Source organism: Purpureocillium lilacinum (assembly GCF_023168085.1).
Source record: "Purpureocillium lilacinum CBS 284.36 DNA, scaffold_3, whole genome shotgun sequence".
Taxonomy (NCBI): domain Eukaryota; kingdom Fungi; phylum Ascomycota; class Sordariomycetes; order Hypocreales; family Ophiocordycipitaceae; genus Purpureocillium; species Purpureocillium lilacinum.
The window spans coordinates 4,951,548-4,978,616 of record NW_027072113.1 but is presented as its reverse complement, the minus strand read 5'-3'; the positions used below and the strand labels follow the sequence as shown (position 1 = coordinate 4,978,616).

The 27,069-nt window shown below is 59.9% G+C and overlaps 10 protein-coding genes across 10 annotated transcripts; 5 read left to right on the top strand and 5 right to left on the bottom strand.

The window, feature by feature from the left end:
* Positions 1–37: 37 nt before the first annotated feature.
* PLICBS_005073 (uncharacterized protein) lies at positions 38–946 on the top strand (the record flags this gene model as incomplete). Its single annotated transcript, XM_018325516.2, has 4 exons — positions 38–116; positions 175–221; positions 277–314; positions 376–946. 4 exons carry the CDS (start codon positions 38–40, stop codon positions 944–946), a joined length of 735 nt encoding a protein of 244 aa, XP_018175268.2.
* Positions 947–1,007: 61 nt separating this feature from the next.
* On the bottom strand, positions 1,008–1,805 carry PLICBS_005072 (uncharacterized protein; the record flags this gene model as incomplete). Its single annotated transcript, XM_018325517.2, has 1 exon — positions 1,008–1,805. One exon carries the CDS (start codon positions 1,803–1,805, stop codon positions 1,008–1,010), a length of 798 nt encoding a protein of 265 aa, XP_018175269.2.
* A 583-nt stretch (positions 1,806–2,388) lies between these two features.
* Positions 2,389–3,729, top strand: PLICBS_005071 (uncharacterized protein; the record flags this gene model as incomplete). The annotated part of the gene is made up of 1 exon (XM_018325518.2): positions 2,389–3,729. The coding sequence occupies one exon, from the start codon at positions 2,389–2,391 to the stop codon at positions 3,727–3,729; it is 1,341 nt and encodes a 446-aa protein (XP_018175270.2).
* A 564-nt stretch (positions 3,730–4,293) lies between these two features.
* Positions 4,294–5,319, bottom strand: PLICBS_005070 (uncharacterized protein; the record flags this gene model as incomplete). The annotated part of the gene is made up of 1 exon (XM_018325519.2): positions 4,294–5,319. One exon carries the CDS (start codon positions 5,317–5,319, stop codon positions 4,294–4,296), a length of 1,026 nt encoding a protein of 341 aa, XP_018175271.2.
* A 417-nt stretch (positions 5,320–5,736) lies between these two features.
* PLICBS_005069 (uncharacterized protein) lies at positions 5,737–6,774 on the bottom strand (the record flags this gene model as incomplete). The annotated part of the gene is made up of 1 exon (XM_018325520.2): positions 5,737–6,774. One exon carries the CDS (start codon positions 6,772–6,774, stop codon positions 5,737–5,739), a length of 1,038 nt encoding a protein of 345 aa, XP_018175272.2.
* A 1,121-nt stretch (positions 6,775–7,895) lies between these two features.
* PLICBS_005068 (uncharacterized protein) lies at positions 7,896–9,296 on the top strand (the record flags this gene model as incomplete). Its single annotated transcript, XM_018325521.2, has 2 exons — positions 7,896–8,043; positions 8,098–9,296. 2 exons carry the CDS (start codon positions 7,896–7,898, stop codon positions 9,294–9,296), a joined length of 1,347 nt encoding a protein of 448 aa, XP_018175273.2.
* Positions 9,297–10,707: 1,411 nt separating this feature from the next.
* On the top strand, positions 10,708–11,877 carry PLICBS_005067 (uncharacterized protein; the record flags this gene model as incomplete). The annotated part of the gene is made up of 1 exon (XM_018325522.2): positions 10,708–11,877. One exon carries the CDS (start codon positions 10,708–10,710, stop codon positions 11,875–11,877), a length of 1,170 nt encoding a protein of 389 aa, XP_018175274.2.
* A 2,267-nt stretch (positions 11,878–14,144) lies between these two features.
* Positions 14,145–15,145, bottom strand: PLICBS_005066 (uncharacterized protein; the record flags this gene model as incomplete). Its single annotated transcript, XM_018325523.2, has 2 exons — positions 14,145–14,569; positions 14,737–15,145. The coding sequence occupies 2 exons, from the start codon at positions 15,143–15,145 to the stop codon at positions 14,145–14,147; spliced, it is 834 nt and encodes a 277-aa protein (XP_018175275.2).
* A 6,859-nt stretch (positions 15,146–22,004) lies between these two features.
* Positions 22,005–23,550, top strand: PLICBS_005065 (uncharacterized protein; the record flags this gene model as incomplete). Its single annotated transcript, XM_018325524.2, has 4 exons — positions 22,005–22,112; positions 22,164–22,299; positions 22,359–23,031; positions 23,085–23,550. The coding sequence occupies 4 exons, from the start codon at positions 22,005–22,007 to the stop codon at positions 23,548–23,550; spliced, it is 1,383 nt and encodes a 460-aa protein (XP_018175276.2).
* A 194-nt stretch (positions 23,551–23,744) lies between these two features.
* On the bottom strand, positions 23,745–25,956 carry PLICBS_005064 (uncharacterized protein; the record flags this gene model as incomplete). Its single annotated transcript, XM_018325525.2, has 3 exons — positions 23,745–24,756; positions 24,855–25,245; positions 25,338–25,956. 3 exons carry the CDS (start codon positions 25,954–25,956, stop codon positions 23,745–23,747), a joined length of 2,022 nt encoding a protein of 673 aa, XP_018175277.2.
* Between the last annotated feature and the right edge of the window lie 1,113 nt (positions 25,957–27,069).

Genomic DNA, 27,069 nt, shown 5'->3' with positions numbered 1-27,069 from the left:
CAAAGCGCCTTCACAAGTCACCACTACAGCATTTAGAATGGCGAGCGAACAAATTACCCTCTTTGACTTGCGCAGCAAGGGCCCGAACCACGCGTGGTCTCTAAACCCGTGGAAGAGTGAGCACCTTGAATTAATTGAACTGCGACGCGGCCCGGATTGACACACCATGATTAGCCCGCCTGCTCCTCAACTACAAGGGTCTCGATTACAAGACGGAATGGGTACGTGTGAATCGCATCAATTCCAGTGACAAAGCCCATGGACTGATATCCGCAGCTCAACTATCCCGAGATCAAGCCGACCCTCGAGGCTCAGTCCGTCCCTCCCCTGCCCTCCACACTCCGGCGATGCTCCCGCTCACATCAATCCTCGCAGCGTCCCGCCCAACGCCGAAGGCTACCCCTACAGCATCCCAACCGTCGCCTTCCCCGACGGCACCTGGATCATGGAATCGCGCGCCATCGCCACCGCCATTGAAGAGCGCCACCCATCTCCCCCCGCGCACCTCTCGTCGCCCTACCAATCCCGCATCGAGGCCCTCGTCCCCGCCGCCATGAAGGCCCTCCTGCCCATCTTCTACGCCAACGTGCCGCGCCGCCTCCTCGAGCCCGCCAGCCTCGAGTACTGGTACCGCGTGCGCGGCGAGAAGGTCGGCATGCCCATCGACGAGTTCGAGGCCAAGCACGGCGGCGAGGCGGCGTACGCGGCCGCCGAGCAGCCCCTCCGCGACGTCACCGCCATGTACAAGGAGAACGGCGGCGAGGGCCCGTTCCTACAGGGCGCGAAGGTGTGCTACGCCGATTTTGTGTGGATTGCCTTTCTGGAGTTTGCGCGGCGCATCGGCGAGGATGTCTACGAGGGGGTGCTGCAGCGGACGGGGGACCGCGCGGTGCATGAGAAGCTGATGGAGGCGGCTGCGCCGTGGCTGAAGCGAAACGACCACTGAGCCCAATATTATAGCGGGCCGGGTTTTAACGTTGCGAGCGCTGTCAATATCCAAAATACCATCACTTCTTGAGAAATCGCAGGCGACCCGGAAAGAATCCATCGCTCGCGTGGCTCAGCCAAATCTCATCCCCGTCCTTGAGTTCCTCCAGCCGCACAGCTTCGTCGTCGCACAACCCCTTGCTCAGCGCGTAGCGCCTCGTCGAGCTCGCGTTGGGGCCGCACCGCAGGGGTGGCGTCACCAATCGTCGCTCCCCTCTGCCTGAAGCCTCACGCCACAGGTACACGGTCGTGATGCTGCCCTCGGTAACCTCGCCGTTCTCATTCCAAAGCAGAATTTCCCTCGGCTCGTCGTAGGAAACCAAATTGGCTCTTTCGCGGGCGGCGTTGTACATTTCGCGGACGGAGGTCTTGTGGCCGGTGAAGGGCGAGGCGGGCGTGGGCTGGGAGTCGACGACTACGTCCCAGTGCGGCAACCCGCGGCGGTGAGCCTCCTCTTGTAGGAATTGAGGTGAAATATCTGTGTCTGGAAGACTCATAATGTTGTTCTTCAGCGGCGGGAGAGGAGTGGTGGAGGCGGTGATTTGCGCGTCGGGGGTGAATCGGACGTTGACGCGCCAGGGCTTGGTCTTGTCAGGTACGGCATTGTCGACGGTCGTTCGGAGCAGCGACAGAGCCGCTTCTTCATCGGCCAACACTTCCTGGACCTTGACCAGGTTGAACGCTGCTGCTGCTGCGCGCAGGCGAGCTAGATGAAACGGCAGCAGGTAGTGGGGGAAGTTTACGGCATTGTCGCTGGCAGTAGGCTCATAGCGGATGGACGTGAAAATGAGGAAGTTGGTGGGAAGATTCTGGGCCATTGTTGCGTAGGCAATGCGGAAAAGCGTTGGCTCGGTAAGTTGGTCAGAGACAGAATTGAAGGCTTGCCTGTTGTTTACCTTGTGCTGCGTGCGATGCGTCCTCATCTTCGTGTAAGTCACTGGAGCTCTGGTACGGGCAATTAGTGAGCGTGGCACCCCCGCTCGCATTATTAATGCCGCCATTGCGCCATGCCGCGCATCGCCATAAGATCGGCTCATAGTTTGAGCGTAATTTTGCATCTCATCAAAAACAGGCATTCAACTCTCTTGCTTCACCTTCATCCTCAATCAACGTGGACGGGCACAAGATGGGCATCGCCAGGGTGCAGGGTAGCCGTCAGTGAGTGGCTGACATAAGCGGTTTCACGCATGCCCCTGGGCGGCCCCCTGCGCCCTGGCGGCCAAAAGTTTGTCACCCAGGTTCACGGCAGGTGCCTCGTGTCGCGCCTGCCACCGCCCTGTTGACCTTGTCGCGACGGCTCACCTCTTCTTTCGTCCTCCTCGCTCAGACGATCCATCTCACCACCACCCTCACTCACCAGCAGCACCACCACCCGCACGGCGCAGCGCTCCACCATCGTCAATGGCTCATCACGGCCACCCGCACGGCCACAGCAACCACCACCACCACCATCACCATGGCGGCGGCGGCAGCAGCAGCGCCGGTGGTGGCCCGCGGCTGCTGGCCGGCCCCAACCTCGACGCCTTTGGCGCCATCATCGCCGGCGACCGCATGCCCAAGGGCGAGATCAACGTCGAGACGCGCGCGGCTATCATCGCTGCCGTCCAGGCCGGCGAGAAGAAGAAGAGCATCGCCCGCCGCTTCGGCATCTCCAACGCCTCCATCAACCGCACCCTCGACCGCTTCGAGAAGACGGGCCAGCTGACATCGCGGCCCCGCCCCGGCCGGCCCCGGTCCAAGCCCGCTCCCTCTCGGCCCACGGACCCTACGGCGCGGCGGCGTTCCGGGCCCCCGCGCTCCCTCAACCTGCCCCGGGTCCTCGTCGGCCCTCCGGTCCACGCCAACCCCGCCGCTCCGGCCACCTTTCTCTCGCCCCAGCAGGACCGCTCCCTGACCCGCCTCCTCGCCACCATGACCGTCACCCTGCACCCGACCACGTACGTCTACTGCAGCTTCACCGACCCCTCCCGCCTGCCGCCCATGCCGCAGATCCAGCTGTTCTTCCAGGAGCCCGGCGGCATCACCATCGTCACCAGCATGGGCTACGCCCGCGCCCACAACCTGCCCTACCTGTCCCCCTGCAAGATGCTCACCCTCGCCGTTACCGCGGAACTGTCCGCCTTGGGGCTCATGCCCATGGTCGAGGCCCGCCTCGCCGCCGCCGGCATGTGCGCCAACACGGTGAGCGGCTACTTGCGCGACCACCTCTTTGTTCCCGTCGGCAGGGAACACGAGGCCGTGCGTATCCTGACGGCCATGGCGGAGGAGAAGCGGCGCGAGGCGTCGATTGTCGAGGGCCAGTTCCCGCCGGTACCGGTTTACGTGCCTCCGGCGAGCACAACGCCTGAAGGCAGTGTCCCTCCAGCGAGCGCAGATGTGCCTCCGATTTCCGGGTTTTTGAGGGCCAGGATCGGGGGCAGTGAAACCCCGTCCTTTGACAAGGACGCAGACTCCGACGACCCTCATGCCATGAGCGAGCCCTTGACTGTGGAAGAATCGTCTGACGAAGCGGACCCTATCCCGAGCGGCCCCGAGGTGGACGCCGACGAGGCAGCCGCTGAAAGCCAGGTCCTGGCCGAGACGCGGGCTGCGGCGGCGACACAGGCACTGGAGGAGCAGGAGCAAAATGCGGCTAGGAGCCCTTCGCTCGGCGCCGGCAGTCGGAGTGAGGCTGGCGAGGACAGCGTCTCGGAACCGCTCGAGGCTTTAAGGAACGCCGCTATGCAGCCGGACCACTCATGACCGTTGCTGTGTGGTCCCTGGTGACCCCAGAGTCGGCGGTGGTTAGGCCGGGGCCATGAATGAGCGGTCAATTGAGCGAAGCGCCTCTGGAGCTTGGTGTGACGTTGGAGGACTGGGATAATGCGCTGCGGAAGAGTGGCTGGCCGTATACTTTCCCCAGCATGTTCAGAGGGGCATATTGTAACTTTAATGAGGGCGTCGTCGGGTTGCGGATGTACTCGGTACAGCAACCCCATCGTGTGTTTTTAGCAAGCAGTCAAGCAAGCAAGCAAGCAAGCAAGCAACATTTGAGCAGGCAGAGAGACTGCGGGGTCAACAGACCAACTTCATTTCTCATGTACTCTCCAGCTGCTACCACAGCAACCGATTCGAGTCGTTCAAGTGTCTGGTGATGTGAAATGCCCGTGGGCACCCAACGACCATCGAAGCAACCTAGCCAAGTCACCATGGCAGTGGGAATATCTCGGCCCGGCATGTCAAATGAGGCCGTGGCGAAGCCATCGCCACGATGGACAGGCGGTCTTAACGAGGCGCGCGTGATTTTGTCCCGCGCAAGTCACGAAGTCATCGCAGCCCATCCGCCCCATCGATACACGAGCGCAGCACCTCCCACGACCGTTCCACCTCCGCCGGTACATCAACACTTGCGATGAACCCCCTCCCCTTCGGCCCATACCCGCCTCCATCGTCCCTCAGCCGCGGTACCTCGCCCGCCACCAGCCCCAGAAAGCGCCCCATCGGCCACAGTTGCGCATCCGGCCCCAGCTCTTCTGGCTCTTCGTAAACCAGTCCAGCGACGGCATTGCCGTCATCCTGCCGCGCGCTCTGTGGTGATTGCGACGGTAATTGCGCATGTGTCGCAGTGGTAGTAGCAGCTCTTACGCGAGGCACAAACGCCGGCCAGCCTACGATCTCCGGTGCTGGCGTCGCGGCGTCGTCCTCGTAGACTTTGGCAAAGGACGCGACGGTGCGTCTACACATGGTGGGGTCCTGCGCAACAACCAGGGTCCGCGGAGCGGTGATGCCGTGCGTGTCGAGGAGTTTCTTCGTCTCGATGGCGTTGGAGCCGCAGTTGGTGGATTTGTCTTCGAGCAGGACCTCGAAGCGCGGGCTTTGCGAGGTCGCTCGTCTCTGCTGCCCGTGAGGCCCATGGCCAAGCACTTGCTGCCTCACGGCGTCGAGCATCCGGGCCTCAGGCTGGCCGCGTAGCTCGCCCTCGCCCGCCAGGGAGCTGTACCGGGAATGACGCGCGAGGGCGTCGTGCATGAGCGTCGTGGAGTGGCCGATACCGCCGCAGAGGACGAGCACGAGTCGTGCGGGACTCCCTCTCAATGTCGTCGCAGTCGCCGCCTTCTCCTCATACTCTGATATTATTCTGAGTGCATACTCCGCCGTGGCGATGACGGATGAGGCGCAAAGGACAATTACATGAACTGGCAGAGCGGCGTCGTTGCCGGTTGTGCTACCGTCATGTGGTGGCAGTGGTGCGGTGAGAAGGGCTGTGAGATCGTCGACGGTGCGGATTTGCTGGTGGGCGAGGAATGCGGAGATGGTGTTGACGGCGTCGACGAGGCCGGGCGTGGGCGGCATGGTGGGCGATATCGGGCCGCGTCTTCATGAGACGTGCGTCCTGTCAAGGTCTGGAGCGAAGTTGAATGGTGAAAGAGCTGAGAAAAGGGAGAAGTATGAGAGAGGGACACTGCCTCGTGTAAGCGGAGGGATTGATGTGGGGAGGGCGGACATCCAGCGGTTCCACCGATGGAGATGCCCGATTCGGCAATAGAGACAGCCCGTCCATCAACAGAAGCTGCAACGCAATGTCTTATCATCATTGTGAGCGGGAAAACCAGAAGCGAGTAATCTTGCTCTATACGCCGTCATGCAGCTTTGCAGTTCTGACCTGACCGTGTTGCTCAAGTCACACGAAAGTCTGGGGGCCCAGCACATCGCAAGCCCTCGTGCGGGAGAGAGCCCAACCGCAAATGAAGTTCAGCATACATTCCAAGTTTAAATCTGGTATACCGCAAACTTGAGATAATAGCTCTTCTCCGGAAACCCTGGGATCCGAAACGGCAGCCCGCCAACCCACTGCGCCTCCACCCGCCACCTCGTCCCCGTCGCGACGCCGACCTCGTCCCACAGCCGCTGCCACGACGCCGGATCATGCAGATACCGCACCGTCTTCACCTTTTTGCCACTGCTGTTCTCGCTGCTGCCAGTACTGCCGTCGTTGCTGCTGCTGCTTCCGCTGGTGCTGGTGCGGATCGGTCTAAACTCCGCCTGCGCCGGATCCAGACACCCGATCTGCGCGCCAAAGACCACCGCGTCGGTCCGTCCCCGCTGCAGGAAGGAGACAATGCGCGACGCGGCGCGGACTTGCTCCTCCCAGCTGAATAGGTGGAAGAAGTTGGCCGCGTGCACGAGCGTTACCTTGCCGCGCAGTGCTGCATCCACCGCTGACTCCCTATTCTCCCCCCCTTCCTCCTGCTTCTCTCCCTGAGCGGCATCGGCGGGGTCGGCGAGCAAGTCCGCCGCGACAAAAGCATCAGCAGGGAAGCGCTCCCTATCGCGAAAGAGCTCAAATCCGAGGTCCAAGAACGCGGGCGACAGGTCCGTGCCGTGCAGTCGCGCAGGCGACACGCCATCGGCGACGAGTTGCCGAATGACCTGCCCAAGGCAGCATGCGACGTCGAGGAGGGCGTCGCCCGACCGCGGGTCCTTAAGCCGCGCGACGGCAGAGCGGAAGACGGGGTCGTCGACGAGGGAGAGGTTCGTGAAGGACCAGCGGCCGAGGCAGGGAAAGCGGGCGACGGCCCAGGCCTTGTCGCGCTGCGATGTGAAGACGTCAGCAACCACCGTAGGGGACCCGTTGCTCTCCAGGGAGTGTCTCACGATGTCATGGAGATGCGCGTCTACATCCTCGGGCGCGATGCCGCTGTACGTCTCGAGCAAATGGCGGAACCGCGCAATGTCTGGAGGAAGGTCTGCTTGGTACATGCCCTTCGCCCACAGCGCTGCCGCGTCAGCACCAGTTCCGTCGGCCATTGATGGTATGCAGTCGGTTGATAGAGGGACAGCAGAATGTTCTTCTATTGCACTTGCAGTAACGGGGCGGAGAATGACGATCTGAGGTAATCTCGACGTGATTGTCTGCTCGCTCAGAGAGCCCCTCGGATCTTGTTGGGGACTGACGCTTTTGTGGTTGAGATGCCAGGACGGATTTCGGGGCGGAGTTGACACACAGGATTGCAGATGGTTCATATCGCGGGGCGGCTGTGTCGGCAACGCAACCCGTGTAAGCCACAGCTGTCAGCAGCGGCGTGTCGATTGAAGCCCATCTGGGACATCTCTTTTGGGGTCAGGTCATTTGGGAACGGACCAGGGCCGTCCATCTCCAGAATGGAACTTTCCACGTGCCTTCGATCGCCGCAGAGGGCACGCAAATGGACTGCATTGATACGCCGTCGAATGGAGCCGTCGTCCCGAAACGTGGAGGATTCCAGCGGGAACTCATCTACGTCCAAGTACCTGCATATCCGCCCACCGCTAACATGGAAAATCGGACCCCGATCTCCTGCCTCTGATGCTCTTTTTGATGCGTTCATGTCTGCTTACCACCCCGTTTGCTGTGAGGCGCATCGAGGCTCTCGTGCCCAACCTCCTCCCTCAATGGCAACCGCCTCAAGTCACACAACATCAGGGCTCATTCACCCAACTGCCCGTCTGTCTGTAAAGGAGGCGGCGTTGGGCGCTGCCTATTTCTTTTCGATTGGGTTCAGCAAACCATCAAACTCGTCTCCTCCTTCCCCTCACTTGCCAGCGCTTGAGCACAGCTTCCGCTGTTCACCTGGAACGGCGAAGCCTACGTGCGTGCTTGAGCTGCCTACTAGTGGGTTTCTCGCATTCTAGTGTATTGCTGCTGGCGCCACTGGAAGCAAGCAAGGGCTTGATCTCTGCTAATCGCTTGCTTCCTTCGTCTCTCGTTTCCCTGCCTTGACTTGTCTCCATGATTGCTGATCACCTCAACCTTGCGAGACTCGGCAGTCGAGACACTTTCGCTGTCCATCTCGGCGCTGGAACTGACTACATACACCCAGTTGCCTTTGAACACCACCACGGCACACTCTTCGTCTCTCGGACCAAAGCGCACTCTGGCCCAGGTCACAATGGACTTTCTACGCGAGGGCCTGCGTACATTCCGCTTTCACGGGAGGTACTACACGGATAGTTTTCAACATAGTTATGGTCATGCGGCTAGGCTCTATGTTGCGGACGTTATTGCAGACAGCCCTGCCGACCCTGCCCAGTACCAGAGTGCGTTGAGCTGTCCCTCTTGCGCGTGTGGTACAGTCTGCTAACGCGCTACAGGATGGCTCGGTGCATTGCGCGTTCTCTGCATGTTCAAGGAGCGTGACGCCGAGGATTACGTCTACGAGGTCAGCAGCGGCTCTGAGCTTATGAGACTGGGGCTTGGGGCGGATTGGGTGGATGCACGCGCTCATCCAACTGGACTTCCAGCGCGCCTGCGTGGCCGTACCTTCGGCGTTCATTACATGATCAACCTCGACAGTGAAGTCTTCACTCTGGACTACTGTCTACATTGGAAGCTGAGCAGCATTCCTCGTCGGCGAGACGAGTGGCTCAGGGCCATCGTTCCAAGTATCTATCGGGATACGTGGACTATCTCCCTCGGTATTTGCCCGGAGGAGCTTGTGACCTCGCCGGTGTTGCAGCTTCCGGAGGCGGACCCAACTATCGCCTTTGAGTCTCGCCGTGTATATCCGAGGGTCGAGGTCAAAGAAGCGTGGGCCGTCTTTCTGACACATTCGCTGGCGGTGGCGCTTAATACACTCCGCTTCGAGATCGTCAATTTCGGGAGGGAGTGGAGCCCGGACTCGTTCCTCTTCCGCGAGCTGATGTTCGCGCTCGTTTCCATGGCATCTAATCGAGCAGTGTTCCATGATTCCGGCGCTAGACCGCTGCCGCGCAGCCCATCGCAGCAGGACGGCGATGATCTCTCGCTCGTCCACGATATCCGCCAGGTGGACCAAACACGGCTCGAGGATGAATGGGTCGGCCATGATACTCCCCTCGAGTTTGGCTCCATGTTTCATCGGTCGGGCAAGCTTCCTGGGGCATCCCCCGCTGAGACCATCTACTGGTTAGAGGGCGTATTGGTTAGCCTAGAGCTGGTACCCGATGGTAAAGTGGTGACCAAGGCAGTTCGTTGGGGCATCGAACAGCGACACGCCAGTTTTCAAGCTGTCATCCTATCGCTCTTTGAGGCCGCCTTTGTGGAGGTACTAGAGGGCCATGACGGAGAGATCTTCGTCAAAGTCAGCGATATGGTCGCCCTCTCGCCCATACGTGCAGAATGGTGCATGAGCACGCATCGACGAGAGCGGCCGCCGCTCACGGACGGAGCGGTCGCCCAGCCTCATCCTGGAAAGATGAAGCTGCCAGCGGACTGCGTCGCAACCCCAAAGAAACTGCAAGAGAACTTCCCCGGCCTTGCTGCGCTAGTCAATTTCTTCGATATAGCCGCGAACCGCCGTGCGGTAGTGTGATCACAGAAACGTCTCCCCTCCGAGTTATGCGGGCGAATACTGGATTTTGTCGATCACGACACATGGAAGGCGTGTCTTGTGGTCTCGAAGGAACTCCGTTTTCACTGCCTTCGCAGGTACCCGGTGGGATCGGTCTCGAATTGTTGGAGGACCTTTCATGAGATCCAGCGACATTCCCGCAGAGCGAATGTCATTCAACATCAAATCTACACGGACCGGCAAGACCAGTCCGATGTCGCCCCTTGTTTTCCGGCATGGGCCCCGGGCAGCTCGGCATAACTGGAAACCGGTCATCGACGACGAGCGCAAGGTGATAATGTGGGATGTTCGCATTTTATTCGAGCCAACGGTGTACTCGCCGCTGCGAGACGCCGGCGAGGGGGCAATATTGTAAGCCTGTTGTAGATACTGCGATGGGGTTGCCAGAGGAACGTTGACATGCGGCCGAGACAATTTTGGGCATTGACTCGTTAGGATGTCGCTCACAGCATGGAGCAATGCAGTTGAGGGAAGGCTCAAGCCACGTTTCGGCTGTACGTACGCATTTGCTCATCGGGCCAACGCAATTGAAAAGGGGAAGAGCCCGTTATCAGATTCGGACGCGTGCCTGACTTTGGGCGTGAACGTCGTCTGTGACTCTGTGCATCGAGCATCAATGCTTGGCCGCCATGCATGTACCTTCAATACTGTACGACAGCTGCCAGCGACATTCAGGGCCGACTATTCGTCGTTTCTTTCGCTTATCGGAGATCATTTCAACTGTAAGAATAAATAAACCGCGCATAATGATCCAGTCTCAATACAAAGAGATGAACAGCAAGCCTTTGGTCGATCTAGGGCAATGAAGGGAGGGATCACACGGAATTCCGGGCGAGCCCGTCGTTCATGCGGGGGCGCCCCGGCGCTACCCACCTCCAAGTATTGAGTTAATGTTGTTCAAAGTTGACGGGGCTCCAACTTAATTCTTGTAAAGTCCGTGACCGCAAACTGTCAATCGCGAGGATAGCCAGCCAAGGCGCGACTTCGGACATTGTGTTTCGCGTCAAAAGGCTCAACATCTGCCAGCCGGCGTGGACACTTGATGGATCCCCGCTGGCTGGCAATAAGGGCACGGGAGCTGCCCAATCTGGAAGTTTAAAACTGAGTTTCACAGGTCACCTCGCTGACAGAAGCGCGTAGGACACTGCCCTGCCCTGCCCCGCCCCCGCAATGCTTATGCCGATTCCCCCAGCTCGTTGGCTCACTGCCTAATGAAGCTTCAGCTCTCAGACTGCTCTCACTTCACGTTCTTTAGGATACGTAGCTGCCAGCCTTGAGTGTTGGTCAACTCGAATCCCACTCGGCGTCGTGTACCATTGACTTTGGATCATTTAACCCCCCGACTGCCATCGCGACTTCAGCCTCGCCCCCTATGGCTCGCAACGGCGACGCGGCGGACGACCTCGTCGCCGAGATCGACGCCATCCTTCGCGACAGCGTATGGGCTGGTGTACCAGGTCTGTCCGCCGCTGTGCACTCATCGACCAAGACGTGGACCTTTTCCAGCGGCGTCTCCGACGTGCGAACCCTGGACCTCATCGACGCGACGACGCACCTCTTCGGCATCGGCAGCATCACAAAAGTCTTTGTCGCCGTCGTCGTCCTACAGCTCGTCGAGGAGGGCAAACTCTCCTTATCTGACACCGTGGGCGGCCTTCTCGACCCGGCCGTGTACCACGACATTGTCGACGCCAAAGACGCGACCGTGGCGCGCCTCCTGAGCCACGAGGCGGGCATCGACTCCTGGGAAGACGACCCGGACTGGATCCGCAGCGGCCGCGGCAGCGAGACAGACCCTTCTCACATTTGGACCAAGACGGAGCCCCTCGACTACATCCGCCGGCCCAAGAAGACGGCCCCCGAGCCCGGCAAGTGGTACTACTCCAACACCAACTACACATTCCTCGGTCTCATCATCGAAAAGGCCGCGCAGAGCACCGCCGAGGTGGAGATCCGGCGCCGCATTCTCACCCCGCTCGGTATGAGACAGACATACCTTGAAGGCTTCGAGCGTCCTCCCAGCGACGGCTCTCCCCCTTGCCGCTACCACTGGGCCACTGACACGTTCCGCGACGCGGCCGGCAAGAGCCCCTCGTTCCCGTCCGTGAACGAGCGCCTCATCGACTGCACCTCTTCGAACCTGTCCACCGAGTGGACGGCCGGCGGAATCCTCTCCTCAGCACGCGACCTCGTCACCTTCGCAGCCGCGCTACGGGACGGCAAGCTCCTCAGCGCCGAGTCCCTTGCCATCATGACGGAGTGGCGGCCCGCGACCAACGGCGAGGAGATGGGCCATGGACTCTTCCGCATGAAGCGGCCAGGAGGAGGCAAGTGGCTGGGTCACTTTGGCGGCGTGCTGGGCTTCACGGCGGCGCTCTGGTGGGAAGAGGGCGGCGACTGCGTCGTCTCGGTACTGTCCAATGTGGGCACGATGCATGCGGGCAACGTACCGTCGAGCGCCGGCCACGTCGTGGTCAAGTCCGGCTTGTTGGAGGTTGCCTCCAAGCTGGCTAGCGGCTCTGTGCCTGTGGGCGAGAATTGAGCCTTGGACATATGGCGCGAGGAGCAGTCGCCATGGGTTGAAGCAACTCGCAAGAGCACCTTGGAAGCGAGAGCGCGTAGGATTCGGCGCAGGATCCTTGGGTAATGCGTAATTTCGGCGGCATCAGCCATGGTTCGTTCAGGAAGTCGGATTTCAGCCAGGGTACTCTACATTTAATTCGAGAGGTAATTGAGTGACAGATGTGAAGTCTGATGTGAAGCCTGTTGTTGTCAATGGCCGATGAAGCACCAGCAACCTCCAGCACGATCGCAACTAGGACCTGTCGATGCCTCAAGATGGTTTGACTCCTTGACAGCGCCAGTGTCCCCGTCAAAGCCAAGTCTTGATCCGACTTGATCCGACTTCACAGGATTCACGAAGCCCTGCCGCCGCTCCCGTCTGCACCTCTCCTCCAGCAGCCCGACACTCTTTTGCATCCTCCCGTCTTATTCTCTTCACCTCTGCCCGCCACAACACATGTGCCGGCGCCAGCATCTCCTTGTCGGGGTGAAATTACGACTCGCGTGGGATAGTTATGCCGTTGACGCCGTGGTGCGACACCTCGTTTCGTGGGTCGTGTGGCAGCCAGTCGAACGTGGCCTGGTTGAGACTCGGCGGGAAGTGCACCGCTCGACGACGTCGCGGTTTGCTGTTTGGGTCCGGAACCTGACATATTTGCCGGGGACGCGAAACCCACGAGGAATGAGGTGATGCGTTAGGTTGAGGAGGACGCCACACAGTTCATGCTAGTCCACTGACGTCAAGTCGTTCTCCGTCCACGAGGTGCATGCATTCTCGAAGACTGCGGTGGACTTCTCCCTGTCCATTACCTGTGGGACGCTGCGTCCTTTGATCCATTGATGCTGGGGCTGTCTGAAGCTTCAGGAACGAGAAAATCCGGCTGACTCAAGGGACGAGCGTTAACGAATGTGAGTGCACAAAGCTTTTGAGCTCGGAAGGGACAATCACAGAACAAGCAACGTCTGTGTGAGAAGGACAGCATGGTCCAAATACAGGATATGGATCTGCATCGAAGTAACGCAAAGACAGTTGATCCTCGTCCAGGTGCATGTGGACTGCAAATTTCAGGCACCAGACATGTACGACTCCCTCCGCGTGGATCCAGTCACTGCCATGTCCACGGCAGCAACCGCCTCTCGCAGTCCCCCCGAGGGGCGACGGCCTCTGCGATCCACTGTCAACGAACCATCGGCCGTCAGTCTTATTGATAAACTCATACGCCAGCACGCAAAGACGTCCAAGTATCGTTATAGAAACGAGGGGTATCGGATTACACTGCCGTCCATGTCGTGAGGCCACATGCAGAAAGTGCCATGTCACCAGAGCAACTCCTGTGTTGGGGACTCCACGCCAGACATCCGTACGCCGCAGCGAATGCGAAGACGCTTGCCCTCCCGCCCATTCAGTCCGACTTCCACAGGTGGCCCCAGGAATTAGAGCTTTACGACGCCTACACACGGAAGCGCATTGCTCACTTGCTTCCTCTGTCTGCTAGAGCGAACGTGACAGCGGTAAGAGACGGCTTCCTTAGTTGCCTGTGCAGCGTCCAGTCCATGAATGGCACCTGGACATGGACACACAAACGGTGAACCGCTGACGGGTGTTACTTCGGACGCATCTGCGCATCATGGATCCGGCTTGGGTCACGCCAAGTCCCTAGACGCTGGGTTTACTGCTACTCAATCGCGTATTCTGTCCGGTCATGGCGACTCAGCCGTATGGACTGATGTAAACATGCGCATCTGCATGCCCACATCAACGGCGGCTCCATCATGTCATAACCTATGAGGGTGAACCTGAAACGTCAAGTCCCGCTGGTACGTGCATGGGACACGATGCTACTCATATTCTCACAGCGCTTCATGTTGCAATTGCATCAAATGTAGGGGTCCAAAATTTCGTATTAAGGCCAATGCTCAAAGGCAGACCTGCGCAAAGCAACCCATCTCGCAACGCCTCATGCACCAGTTTCCGTTGCACCAAAAAAGCATGCCGCCAGATGCCATGGTCGGCTCCAAAAAGAGAAAACGCCAAGTCCCAGCCCATCCAGCCGAAGATTACAGGCCCAAAGCTCGCCAAACGCCCATCCTGTTCCTCCCAACCTGGTCTCGCCAACGCCGAGCCCAAATCAACAATTCCAAGTCAAGGACAAGAGGCCACGGAAAACAGGGTGGCATCTGGGTGGCTTTGAGACCGTCGCAGGATCGAGGACGAGCAAGTCCTCAGATCTCGACGGTTCCCTGCAATCAAATCTCACCCTTAATATTGCCGGTCTGGATGATGTTGGCGCGAGGCAGATTGCCTACCTGGTCACCGCCGGTGATGGAGAGCCAGAGGAGCGGGCAATCGGCCCAAACCATGTGCTTCGCGTTGGCGAAGCGGACCTCGTCGTCGGTGAGGGCACGAAAGCCCTGCTCGGTGTACTCCTTGAGGAGAATTCGGGCCTGGCGAATGGCTCGCTCACGGTTGTGCTTCGCGACGATGGAGTTGATCTGGTCGTACAGATCGGCAATCGCCTGGCGGAGACGGAGAGTGACGTTGCCGTCGGTGTTCCATTTCATGGAGTTGAGAGTCTCCATGTCAAAGGCAGCGCCGTTGGGCGCCACCATCTCGATGCGGACATTCTTCTGGGTGTCAAGGTACGCGCGAGGGTAGGCCTTGATAACATTGCCTAGACAAAGATTTACAAGTCAGCATTTTGAATGCGACGGGAGGAGAGACGGTGGGGCAGAAATAATGACGGGAAGCTTGGTCCATTGTGTAGAAGGGGGAAGAAGGGCAACGAGGTAGATTGGTTGCCCACAGTGACAAGAAAGATGTGAAAAAGGAAGAACTTACCACGGCGGTCGACAACCTGGCCGACGTCGATCATGACCGTGCTGACAAGGGCGCGGTCGATGACGGGCACAATGATGGGGTGCGGTGGCAGCGGGTTGAGGGTGCTGGAGGTCCAACCCTGGTCGAAGATCTGGCCAAGGAACTCCTGGAACGCGTCTCCGGTGGGGAGAGTGCCGACAGACTTCTCGAGGAGCTTCATGAGCTCCTTCATGACTCGGATGGGGAGACCATCTTCGCCAGCGAACGGACCAAGGGTCTGGCCCTCTCGAACCTCGTTGTTCTGGTCACGACGCAGCTGCTCAAACTCCACGAGGAGATGAGCAGCCGACATGGAGCGAACGCTGCCGCGGCGAGCGCTCGAGGCAAGGACGAGGGCACGCGAGTCGGGGTTGCCAGGAGGAGTAGACATCTTGGCGTGGTGGTTGCTCTGGAGCAGCAGGACGGTCAGGTCGCCGCCAAGGAGCTTTCAGGGCAAGGGCCAAGGCAAACAGGACTTACTGAAGCTGATGGCGAAGACGACGATGATGATGGTGATGGTGATGGAACTCTTTGATGGATGAGAGAAGGGTCTGCAGGAGTGCTTGTTTGCGTTGACGCTGGGGTGTGCAGACGAGAGTGCGAGTCCCGGGAGGTGAAGAGTTGAAATTTTGAAAACGCGGATGGAAAACAGGAGAAACATTTTATACTCTCGTCGGGAACGGTGCGCGTCGTTCTCCTTAGGCCCTACAACCTCCCGCTGGAGTGAACGGTAGGGGGCAGAACAGACGGATGGGCCGCTGAAGAACAGCTCGAGCCGCCTGAACACATCGATGCGTTTCCCCTGTGCCTCCCGCTCAGCCCTAATGGTCCGCCACGCGAGATCTCAGCCCTACGAGGCGATATGCATGACATGCTAAGCGAGTGACAGCGTTGGTCTGCCCGTTTCGATGCGTCGAAGCTGGGTGCTGGGCGCCATGCTTGGCCCGATGCCGTCTGATGGCTTGTCTGGGCGTGTCGACGCCTGTACTGGGATTCACCCAACTTAAGGTCTTGATCTGAAGGTCCGTAGACTCATGCACGTAGATTGAAGGTCTGGGAGTAGCTGCGTGCGGCACTGTTGCTGAAGTCGTTGACCGTCGTGCATGATCCCAGCATGAGCGTCCAATGCTCAGTCATCTGATTCCCCCATGCGCGTGCAGAGAATGCCCCGTCCGGTGGGAACTGCCGTCTCTTGCTGAAGCAACGCAAGGACGACAGTTTCTGACCGAAGGCCGATCACTATTGATATAATATGCTGCACAGTGCGGGTTGTTGCGGATTGTTTGTCACCAGTGAGGCCGTGATATCCCTCCCTCCTTTGATCTTGTGGTTGCGAAACAAAGCCCCGCGAGGGGCCCCTACTCCCGCCACTTTCCCCAGCAAACAAAGCATGACTTGGTAGCAGACACGCGTTCATCACGGTACCGCAACTGGGATCCCTTTCAACTTCATTCGACTTCATCGGAAGACTGCCCTTATTCCCTTTGCTCGACTTGTTTCTTTGCGAGAGTAACGACGCCTCGCCGAGTACGTACCCGCGCGACGATTTCACGCTCACACCACATGCAACAACAGCGGTCCTCAGCACGCACACCATCAACCACAGCCCTCAGGCAGCATCAGTGGCAACAACAAGGCCAAGATCCGCCCCTCCGACTTTAATACTACGTTATCGCCAGCTGCGTGGGCCTTGGGGGCGAAGGCAGGTCTGCCTGTTATTGTCACGGATCTGGCGACCCCTGACCTGCGGCCAACCTCATCGAACGCGCCGCCGAGCCACCCCAAACACACGAGCGACGTTACGATACCACAAGCGCTGCGACTACCAAGCCCATCCACCATCAGAAGCTTCGCCAGCTGTTGGGATGTAAACTGGTCCGTCTCATCGGCGCGCCCCCCGGATACGGGACCAGATTGAATCGAACGAGTGCCGTCAAGTGAACCAGGGCATACGACCGACATCACAATACCGCAAGCGTTACCAGTATGGCCAACTTCGTGAGCCATTGAGTTGTAGACTCGTCCGTCTCGTTGGCACCACCCTTCAACACGGAACCAACTTCGACAGCATGCGATGCCGAGTCGACAAAACACACGACCAACGAAATAAGACAGGATTTGCAAACATCGCCAACTTCGTGGGCAGCGTTGACATAGACTGGCACTCATTTCCTTCGTACTCCTCGTCCTCTTTGTGGGCGCGCTCCCTGATCATGGATCCCAGCCTCGATCGAACACGACGCCGACGCGAAACCACACGGTCGAAGTTACGATACTACAAAACGAACATTTTACAGTCGGAAACTCGTTTCTCAAAGGCTAGAATCATTTCCTATCAGTCAAACACCTTTTATGACCGCAGAGTCGGGCTCCGCTGGCAGGGACTGCCTCTGGGACAGCCTTTGGGTCCATCAGACAGCAGCGGCAGCACGTCACGCGCGGCGCCGGAGACTCATTTTCGGCCATCATCGCCGGTACGTCTTGTCTCGTCTTTGTCCTCCATGTCTCGCGTCTCTCGAGCAAAACAATCGCTGACGTTTCTGAGCCCACTCGCAGCGGAGCACCTCTCCCGACATTGAGGCTACTCCAAGACATCACGACTCGTCACCCCAGGCGATCCACCCGCCTCGAACCGTCTTCTAGAAAAAAAAGTCTCAGGCCAATAATTCTACACAGCGGAGAAACGAAACTCATCGACCCCGCCGGTGCCGAATTCCCACCTTCAGCGGACATCCGTGCGCGAGCCAAACCCACGGCCGAGGCGCGATGCTTTACGTCCCCCCAATCCATTGCCGTCCTTTGACAAATCGCACACGTCGCCGCGCTCGGACCCCTCCTTCGATCGGCCTTCGCTGCCTGCCAGCCGCTGCTTGCCTGCCACAGGCGCAAGGCTCCATAACGACCCGAGCGGAACCGACCGACCGACCAAATCTGGGGGTGGTACCGCTAGGTGGTGGTGGTGGTGCGTTGCGGCGAACCTTGAGAGCTTCATTCGCGCGGCGAGCTCATTTGCCCGAGCGCGCGATTGGTTGAGCTCGGGCAGACTGTCTCAGCGTCGAGCGTGGCATCGAGTTGAGACAGTCGAAAAGCTTATACAGTACAATACACCCTCGAAGACAACGGAGGAGTACACCGCCTGACGTTTACGAGATATACCGTGCTATTATCGTCGCGGCAAGCTCGGTGGTCGACAACACTATCGACAGGGAGCTTTCCGATACGGGCCAGGAAGAGGGCGCAAGCGTCGCGAACACGACCACGGGTCTTTAAGCTTCCGACGACCACCCACCACCCCGGCCGACAGGTGCAATAAATCTTGCTTGAAACATCGCATGGCGCATGAAACAAACCCGCCAGGGCCAATTGGGAGGGCTCTGGGCGTCGTTCTGGGTGCCTCACGGCTTCGGGCTACCAGAGAGAGAGGCTTAGCGCAATTCTCCCCCTCGAGGGCCTGACCGATCTTGACAGCTCGCGCCTCCACGGCAAGGCAGGACAGGGTCGTGATGTGCCCTGGGTTCTCTGGGAACGGGCAGCAGCCTGCTGCCTTTGTGGCCCCTGCCGTGCCATCTGGCCGGCGAGCTCGGCCAGACTTGACTACCCCAGACTTGTCAGGGACGCCTCGTACAGAAGCCAACGACATGGCACAGCCACCACGTTGCCGGCACGCCAGGGATACCTGACCCCGTGACGCTAGAGCCGGCGACCGCATGCATAAGACACAGGAACGAAGTAGGCGGTGACGCGAAGTGAAGATTCCACGAACAAGCATGTGATTCTCGCGGAGCCGCCTAAACACGCTGGGTGACTGCACATGGCCGCGGGTTCAACTGTAGCCGGACCACTGTCGATGAACGTGCTGGTTCCACTGTGCCAACTGCCGAAACATGGAGTAATTCCACGTGAGAGTCAATTCCAACAAGTGATTCTCTTCAACGGCATGGCCCATCGCCAGGGCCCACTCGACAACGTGCGTCGGCGGGGACTGCTGTTGCTGTAGCTGCTGTAAGGGGACATGCGTCGTGCCCAATTCATCCAAGCGAGCTCCCCGCACACTGGAGATCGTAACGCGCCCTGCCGCGCTTTGCGATCTTTGGGACATCAGGCGGGCGGAATACGGAACGCCAGGCAAAGTCTAGCAGCCTCCAGCGGCAGCACGATGCCGCATCTGGGTGTTGGGCCGTGGCGGTTGCAGGAACAGCCGCATGGTCACGGGCTACCCTACAGCTGAGATGAAGAGACGAGGCGCAATAATGATGCGACGTGTGTGAGACGCCGTGATGGTGGCAGCCCGGTCGGCAATGGTGCGCTTTCTATCCTTGGCCTTTCACGTGCGAACAGCGTCGATGCGGCGCCCTTTGGGAAACAGGGATCCTCGCCAGGGGTCGCAGGACTGTCTCACGGCGCAGAAGAGGGGTGTGGTCATTGTGGTGTGACAGATGGGCATCTGCGGAAGCCACCACGCGAGAGGCAGGATGGCCCCTGTAAAGCCAAGGCCAATGGCCGATGCACTTGTCAATGGTGTCACACTGACAGGCGGGCTCCGAGGGAACTGTCTGGCGATGGTTGTATGGACGTTATTGACTTGTTGCCACTGCGCCCGGCATCGTCCTCCTCGTCTGCAACGCTTCGCAAGCAGAGGCAATCTGGGACGTGGATCAGGGCGCCAGCGAAGAGAGACGATGGGCCGGCCGTGGAGACGGACGCTCAGAGCGGACAGCCGAGCAAATGACGATGGATATCGCGATGGGCGCATCGGCATTTCCCAGAGACAGGCGGAAATTAATCAATGCGCCCTGGCCGTGGCGCTGGCGAGGCGTGGCAAGCGGGGGGACGCCAGATCGACTGAGTCGAGGTGGCGGCGACGAACTTGTCTTGCTTGTCTCGGGCGAGAGGGTGTGCGAGCGGGCGAGCGAGTTGTCGCCAACGGGGTCGGTCCGGCCAGGGACACAACCAAGAGTCCAAGACGAGACAAGCGAGGCCGTTCGGTGTGGGAGGCGAGGGCGTGGAGCTGCTGCACGTTACGATGGTCGAGAGACGGTCGCCATTGTCGCGACTGTCGTCTGATGTTTGACTTGGCTCCGCGGCAGGCGCGACTCTGCACCTGCCTTCTGGCCCTGCCAAGTCCCTAGGCAAGCGCGGGCAGGCACGATCCTGATGCCTGACACCCTAATAAACTTGCCAAAGGCAAGCCTGAGGCGGCACACAGGTACGTAGTTACTTCGTAGGTTGTACCCGGAAGCTGGCCGTCTCGATCTCCATCGCCAGTCTGGGGAAGAGAACGGTCGAAGCCGCAGCACGTCTCTGCTTCCTGGTCGTCAGACCTCCCCCCTCAATCCGAGCCCGAAGAAGGCCACCCATCCGATCAACCGCCGCGCCAGAGGTTCGCCTCGATGCCACGGCGCCGTCCCTGCGTCTGAAACACCAAATCTCGTCGTCCCCACGCCCACCACCGCCATCATCAGCACAACGGCGGCAGCTACCCGCAAGATCCACCAAATTCTCCCGGTCTGACTGACCGAACCCAGCGGCGGCGATGCAACACCTGGACGGACTGCGGGGTATTGGGCGCCTGGATGGCTCTCTCTGCCTCGGGCCGCTCGGCCATATGCCGCTGTCGACGACGACGTCGCCGCCCTCGTCCTCCTTATGCACGCCTGTGGCCTTGCATCGCAACGCTCTCCGCAACGCTCCGCAGCTCGCGCAACTGCTTCGGAGAATGTCCCGTCGCAAACCCCGTTTCCCGTTAACCGAAGCATCAGTGGCTCCAGCCGCTGATGCCGCAGAGAAACCCTTGCCCAGGGCCCCATCCCCGGCCAACCGGCGGCCGGCTGGCAAGCCACTCCAAATAAACTCCCTGCCCGTCCCATCTGGCACGCTACGGGGCTCCAGAAGACGGTCGACTTGTCGACGCCTCCCCGCCAAGTGTCGACGCCCCCAAGGTCACCCCTCCACCGTCCAAGACGCTGCCGCGACGCCTGCCTTCTGCACCACGACCAACAAGCAGCCACCGGCTAACCTCGAAGTGGGCGTCTGGTCCGTGCCACCCACACGATTCATGTAGTATGCCTCGATCGGCCCATCGTCGCTGCACTTCACGGCACGGCTACCACCGCTGGGCTCACGAGACTGCTTCGCCGCGAGGGCCCTCGACTTGGCCATGCCTCTGACCACCGCCCTCTTCCCGCGCCAGTCTGGAGGTGCTCAATCGTTCGTGGCGTCGTCCTCTGCGGCGGTGCTCGACCACACGCTTCGGCCACCTCCCCAGGGCAGGCAGCATCGTCAACGCAACAGAGGCAACTCGTACAGCTACCCATCTGTCCGAGCCCGCGAGTCCGCCGAGCCCAAGTACAGTTCCTCCGAGCCCCCGTCTAAGCCGTGACGAATTGCCCATCGTCGCCGTGGCGCAACGCCAGAACCAAGCCGAGGCCCTGCCGCGTTGTTCCCGCTGTGGAGACCGTCTCCGCCGCGCTGGATCTCCCAGACACCCTTCACCACCGTCGAGCTCCAGCGGGCTGACGCCCGTCATCCAAAGTCGCCGCGGTCCCTGAGTTTTCTCGTAACAGGACCTCCTCTGCAGTCTGCTTTGCCCGTTTCGGGAACCGCGCATGTTTTGCAGTGCCTTGGCGTTGACGCCTCCAACGTGGCCCGCCGGTCGATAGTTTGGCCTATGCTCCACGGCGGTCCTGCGTGTGTCGAGGAGTCGAAGACCTTGGCTTGCCGCGGCGGCCCTCCTGCGTCCCTCTCCGGCACAATGGCGAATAAAGTGCGGCTCCTGGGCTCCTGAACTGTGGGCAGGGGCAAGTCTCTGTGATGGTGTCGAGCTCCCAGGCCCACGAGAGCTGCCCGTGTCAAAAGCCGACAGCCACTCCATCACCCCAACCAGGCCCGACACATGGACGTGCGCGACCCATTCACACTAGTGTCGTCGTCGAAGATCGTTGGGCCAAGTGAATATCTATGTCCAGTCTGCCGGGCCCGTCTGCACTCTGCCCCTCCCACTTGTCTGACCTCAATATCCTTCAACGCATCTTGGCGTGGTATTTCTGGTCCATCCACCGGTGTGGCGGCGCACACGCCTCTCGCATATCCGCTTTGTCGGCCTCGCTCAGGGACCGTACCGTATACGCTGCTCGACGGTCCCTCGGTTCAGCCCATATCCAGCGCCGGGTCCCGTGCGGGCCCTTATATATGCGCTCCCCAGACCTGCCTTGAACCCCGGCTGCCACCTGCCCCTCAAAGGCGTCGCCATCATGAGAATCTGGGCACTAGTATGGTCGACGGCCCTGGTGGCCTTGCCAACAGCATGGGCCCAACAGCCATCATTGCAGGACCAGCTTGATCTGTTCCCAAAGTGCGCGGTATGTGCACTTCCACAACGGTGGCCTCGAATGCCTACTGATAACCTTTAGGTATCCTGTCTCGGAGAAGTCATTGGGCAGACGTCATGCTCCATGACCAACCAGACATGCATGTGCACCGACCAGAAGCTGCAGGATGCCATGACGACCTGCGTCATGGGCAACTGCACCATCAAGGATGCCATCAGTACGTCAGGATACCCAGCTCATCAACTTGCAACGGATCACTCACATCTGCCGTCTCAGTAACCAAGAACCTCACCGCCACTGGCTGCAATGAGCCTGTACGGGACAAGACGAGCGAGTATGTGGCCATTTCCAACGCGTTTGGCACCATCTCGGCCGCCTTCGTCATCCAACGCTTCGGCTACAAGCTGTGGGCCAAGCTCGACTTTGGGCTCGACGACTGGTTCACCCTCATCACGATTGTCACTGGAGTTCCGAGCACCGTCATCAACGCTCACGGAGTGGCGCCCAACGGCATCGGCCGCGATGCGTGGACCTTGACGCTACAAAACATTACCAACTTTGGCCGCTTCTTTTATATCATGGAAATCATCTACTTTGCCGAGGTGTCGCTCCTCAAGCTCGCGATGCTCTTCTTCTACATCCGGATATTCCCCGGCGTCGGCGTCCGGCGACTGCTCTGGGGCACCATCGCCTTCGTCTCCGTCTTTGGCATCATCTTTGTTTTCGTCGCCATCTTCCAATGCACCCCCATCAACTACTACTGGTGGAAGTGGGACGGCATCCACCAGGGGCATTGCCTCGACATCAATGCCATCGCCTGGTCAAACGCTGCCATCAGCATCGCCCTGGATATATGGATGCTCGCTATCCCGCTGTGGCAGCTGCGGAACCTCAATCTGGATTGGAGGAAAAAGGTCGGTGTCGCTCTGATGTTTGGCGTCGGTACTTTGTAAGTCCCCTACGTGAAGCATGGCTTCCGGGCCACGGACTGATGGCAGGCAGCGTTACCATCGTCAGCATCCTTCGGCTTAGGTCACTCGTCAAGTTTGGGTCCGATTCGACGAACCCGACGTGGGACTTTTTTGATGTGGGCATTTGGTCCACGGTGGAGATTAATGTCGGCATCATGTGCGCGTGCATGCCGTCGCTGCGGCTGCTGCTGGTGCGCCTCTTCCCCAAGCTGCTGGGGACGACGCAGCGGTACTACGCCAGGTATTCCAGCAACGCACATCGGACTACGACAACGAGGAGACAAAGCAGGCCGTTCAGGACAACTGGCACCGTGTCACACGTGGAGAGATCGCAGCACCGGCCCGAGGTCAAGTCCAACGCAATCACCATGCAGACGACGTATACGGTGGAGTACGGCGACAAGGACAACGACGAGATGCAATTAGTGTACATGCGGGATGCGGAGGGCAAAAGCACGCGGTCGGGGAGCGCCAGCGGCTCGTCCGACCCAGTATAACTACGTCTTGCTTTTCTTGGATACCCTGGTTGCGCGAGTTGCGCTGTAAAATAAGGGAGTTGGGAACTAATGACCGTCATGATACCACTAGCCAGCCTATGGCATATTCGATAATACAAAATCTACATGTATTCTTTTCTTGCATATGCGTCCACTTCAGCGGAGGGGATTTACCTTGCAGTGTAGGTGACCAGCTAAGTTGACCTGCTCATCGTTACGTTGAACGCCGGGTTCCTCACCCCAGTGACGACCCCGTCCTTGCCCGTTAGGAACACAAACTCGGTGAGAGTAAAGTAGTTGTACGCCGGTCCGTCGATACCAAACCATGTCTCGCAGCTCCCATCCATGTAGAACAGCTGAGAGTCCAGCTCGTCCTTTTGCGCGTCGGTCGTTGTATCGACGATGGCCCGCCACGCCGTCTCCGCGACCACGCCAGTCCCGTTGCTGCCACCGCACTTCGCTCCCTCCGACCGGGCCGTCACGTCTGTGGGGTACAGGCGCGCGGTGATCTTGGGGCCCGGCGCAGAGGAGTTGGATCCCGCGGCGGAGGCCGGGTTGTTGAACTTGTCCATGTTGGCGAGGACATCGACGCCGCGCACAGAGAAGCCGGAGAGGGTCAGGCCCGTCCCGTCATCTTCGTTCTCGTCGCCCTTATGGCTCCCGTTGTCGTTGTTGGCATTGTCGCTCATGGTGATGCTCAGAGTAGAGTTGCTCTCCTCATCTACATACCGCCCAACATACCGCAGCCTCGCCTCATCCCTCCCCGCGCGCTCCACCGCCGGGACAACCCCTCGCAGCGTCTCGCTCAGCAGCTTCGTGCGCGCGATCGAATCAGCAGAGACGGACCCGCCGGCGACGATGACGGACGCGACGAGGTCGTGGGAGGGCAGCAGGGCGAGGTGCGCGTGGTAGAGGCCCAGGTCGCCCGTCTTGGTGTACACGTCGATGATGCGGTTGCGGTTGCGGTCTCGCGAGTTACGTCCGTTGGCCCCGACGCCGCGAGAAGATGCCAGGCCGCCGGATGGTGAGAGGAGGCTGTCGGCGCGTAGGATCTCCCAGGGCGCGCCGACGGACTGGCCGGGCGAGGAGGTGTGCGATAGGGGGTGCAGCCATGCGCGGGTGAGGGGCGGGGGGAGGAGGCGCGAGGTGAGGATGGAGTGGCCGAGGCGGAGGAGATCGCGGGTGCTGGAGAACATGCCGCCGGCGCTGGATGTTATGTCAGTACCCAGCACACTTTCAGTTCAGATCTTGCCTGTGAGACAGAGATAATGGTCAAGGTTAGGCAAAGGGGGGACAGCACGCACGGCTCATAGACCCCAAGGGTGGCATTCCACGTCATCTCCCCAGGCGCCACAAAGCCCATCTTGTCGAAACTCCCAACGGGGCCATCAAACGACGAGCTGTTCATGCCCGCAGGCTCAAAGATTTGCTCCCGCACGACGTCCTTGAACGCCCGGCCCGTAGCAGCCTCGATGACTAGGCCCAAGAGCGCAAACGCCGTGTTGGAGTATACAGGCGTCGCGGCGTAGGGTCTGTACACGGGCGGCCGGCAGTTCAGGTCCCGGATGAGGTCTGCCTTGGTGCAGAGCTGTGTCGTGCCGGGAAAGGCGGAGCATGCTGGCCCGGTGCCGTTCACGATGGGGGGCAAGCCGAGTTGCGTCCAGGGGATAGGCAGGAGGGATATGTCGGTGGCCGCTGGGGGGAGGACATTGTTGGCGGGAGTGATTGCGCGGCGCGTGCGTGATAGGGATGGGGATGGGGGATGGGGAAGGGGAGGAGAAACATACTGTTCGTGGAGAGGCCGGAGAGGTGGCTCGTGAGGGATCGGACAGTGACGTCCTCCCAGGGTGTGCGGACGATGCCCTCGGCGGTAGAGTTGGCCAGCTGGGGGATATACTTGAGCACACTGGCATCGAGATCAATCCTGGCCTTCTCCTGGCCGTGACTATGGCTCAGCTGCAGCGCCGCCAGCGCAGCAACGAGCTTGCTCACGCTGCCCACCCGAAATATGGTCTCGCCGTCGACGTCTCTCTCACTTCCTCCACCACCCCCTCCACCACCCCCTCCACCACCCCCTCCTTTACCTCCTCCACCATACGACGGCCCGGCGTGAGCTTTTGGCGTGCGATAGTACGTAAAAAGCGGCGCTTCCTCGTGGATGGACTGCACGGCGATGGCGACAGCACTGTCGTTGTGGTGCGCGGCGAGGGTCGCGTCGAGGAGAGACGTGAGGTTCGCGATGGAGGGGGCGAGATGCGTGGATGAGCTGGGGGATTGGGGCGCGGGGAGGATGGCGCCGAGGGGGGGACAGGAGCGGGCGGAGGAGACGGGCGTGGGGAGGATGATGGAGATGAGGGCGAGGGAGAGGGAGAGGGAGAAGGCTGAGTTTCGGAGGAGGAGCTGCATGGTGAGTGGGAGGTTAGGGTAGAGGCGAATTGAAGGGCAATGGGTTGAGAGGTGAGGGCATCACGGAGATTGAAGCCGTTGGCTTTTATATCTTCAACAGTTTTGGGCTGCTTTGCTCAAAGCCTCAGACCATCATCCTCGCCTCCGTGATTTATTCCCACGATTGCTAAATTTGTACATGGCGGAGATGACGCATTCGTCATTCGTCGTCATCATCATCATCCTCCTCCTCGTCACGGTCTGTGTAGACCGCGCCTTGTGAGGCCATATTGAGCGCCAACGCGTTGCATCGCGGCTACTTGCTTCGCACTTACACCGGCTTCACAGCGCAGGCGGTGCTGCGAGTCCGAGGCGACCAATCGCCGTCAGGACTCAGCACTGCGCTACGCAGAGCCCCCTTGGGCGGTGCATGGGGTGCCCGTTCCGTCTGACGGATGGTCTTCCGACAGAGGGCTTTATAGCAGGGCTGGGACGGGGGAGAGGCGGCTTTGGTGCGATGAGTGGGCTGTGTGGTGGCGGGGTGGGGATGAATGATTGACGCAGTCCGAGGACGAGTCCGAGGAGGCCAATGTTTTCCCAGCCGTCGTTTGCGTAATGGAGACGGAAGGGCGAGTCGATGCCGTATGGACGAAATCCCAACCAATCTTTCGCAAGGCGAGATTAAGGATGCCACTGGAGGCGGATCAACCCGACAGCTAATACGATATTACTGGAGCGGCAATCTGGATGTCACCGTGGGCAGTGCGACCAACCCACGAGCTGCAAGATCAAGCGCGACACCGCTTCTTCACAGTTGGACGACGCCCTGAATAACGTACGTACGTATAAAAGTGCCCGACGAACCCTTCGCTCCGGCCTCGCTCGCAGGTTTCCGTCACGATCCAACACGCACCCCACCACCTCACCCTCGAATCCCAAGTCCCGCGACGAACTGTCATACATACATGCATAATATTACCGCGGGGGCGAATCTCGTCGGTCCGGCATCCCCGCGGACCAGCCCGAGTATTTCCCCGGGGCCGCCACCGGTCACCGGTCGCCGGCGCCCCCGGACGTGGAGCGCCCTCCCGCCCGCCAACCGCCATGCGTCGGTGGGGGGTTTCCGAGGAGCAG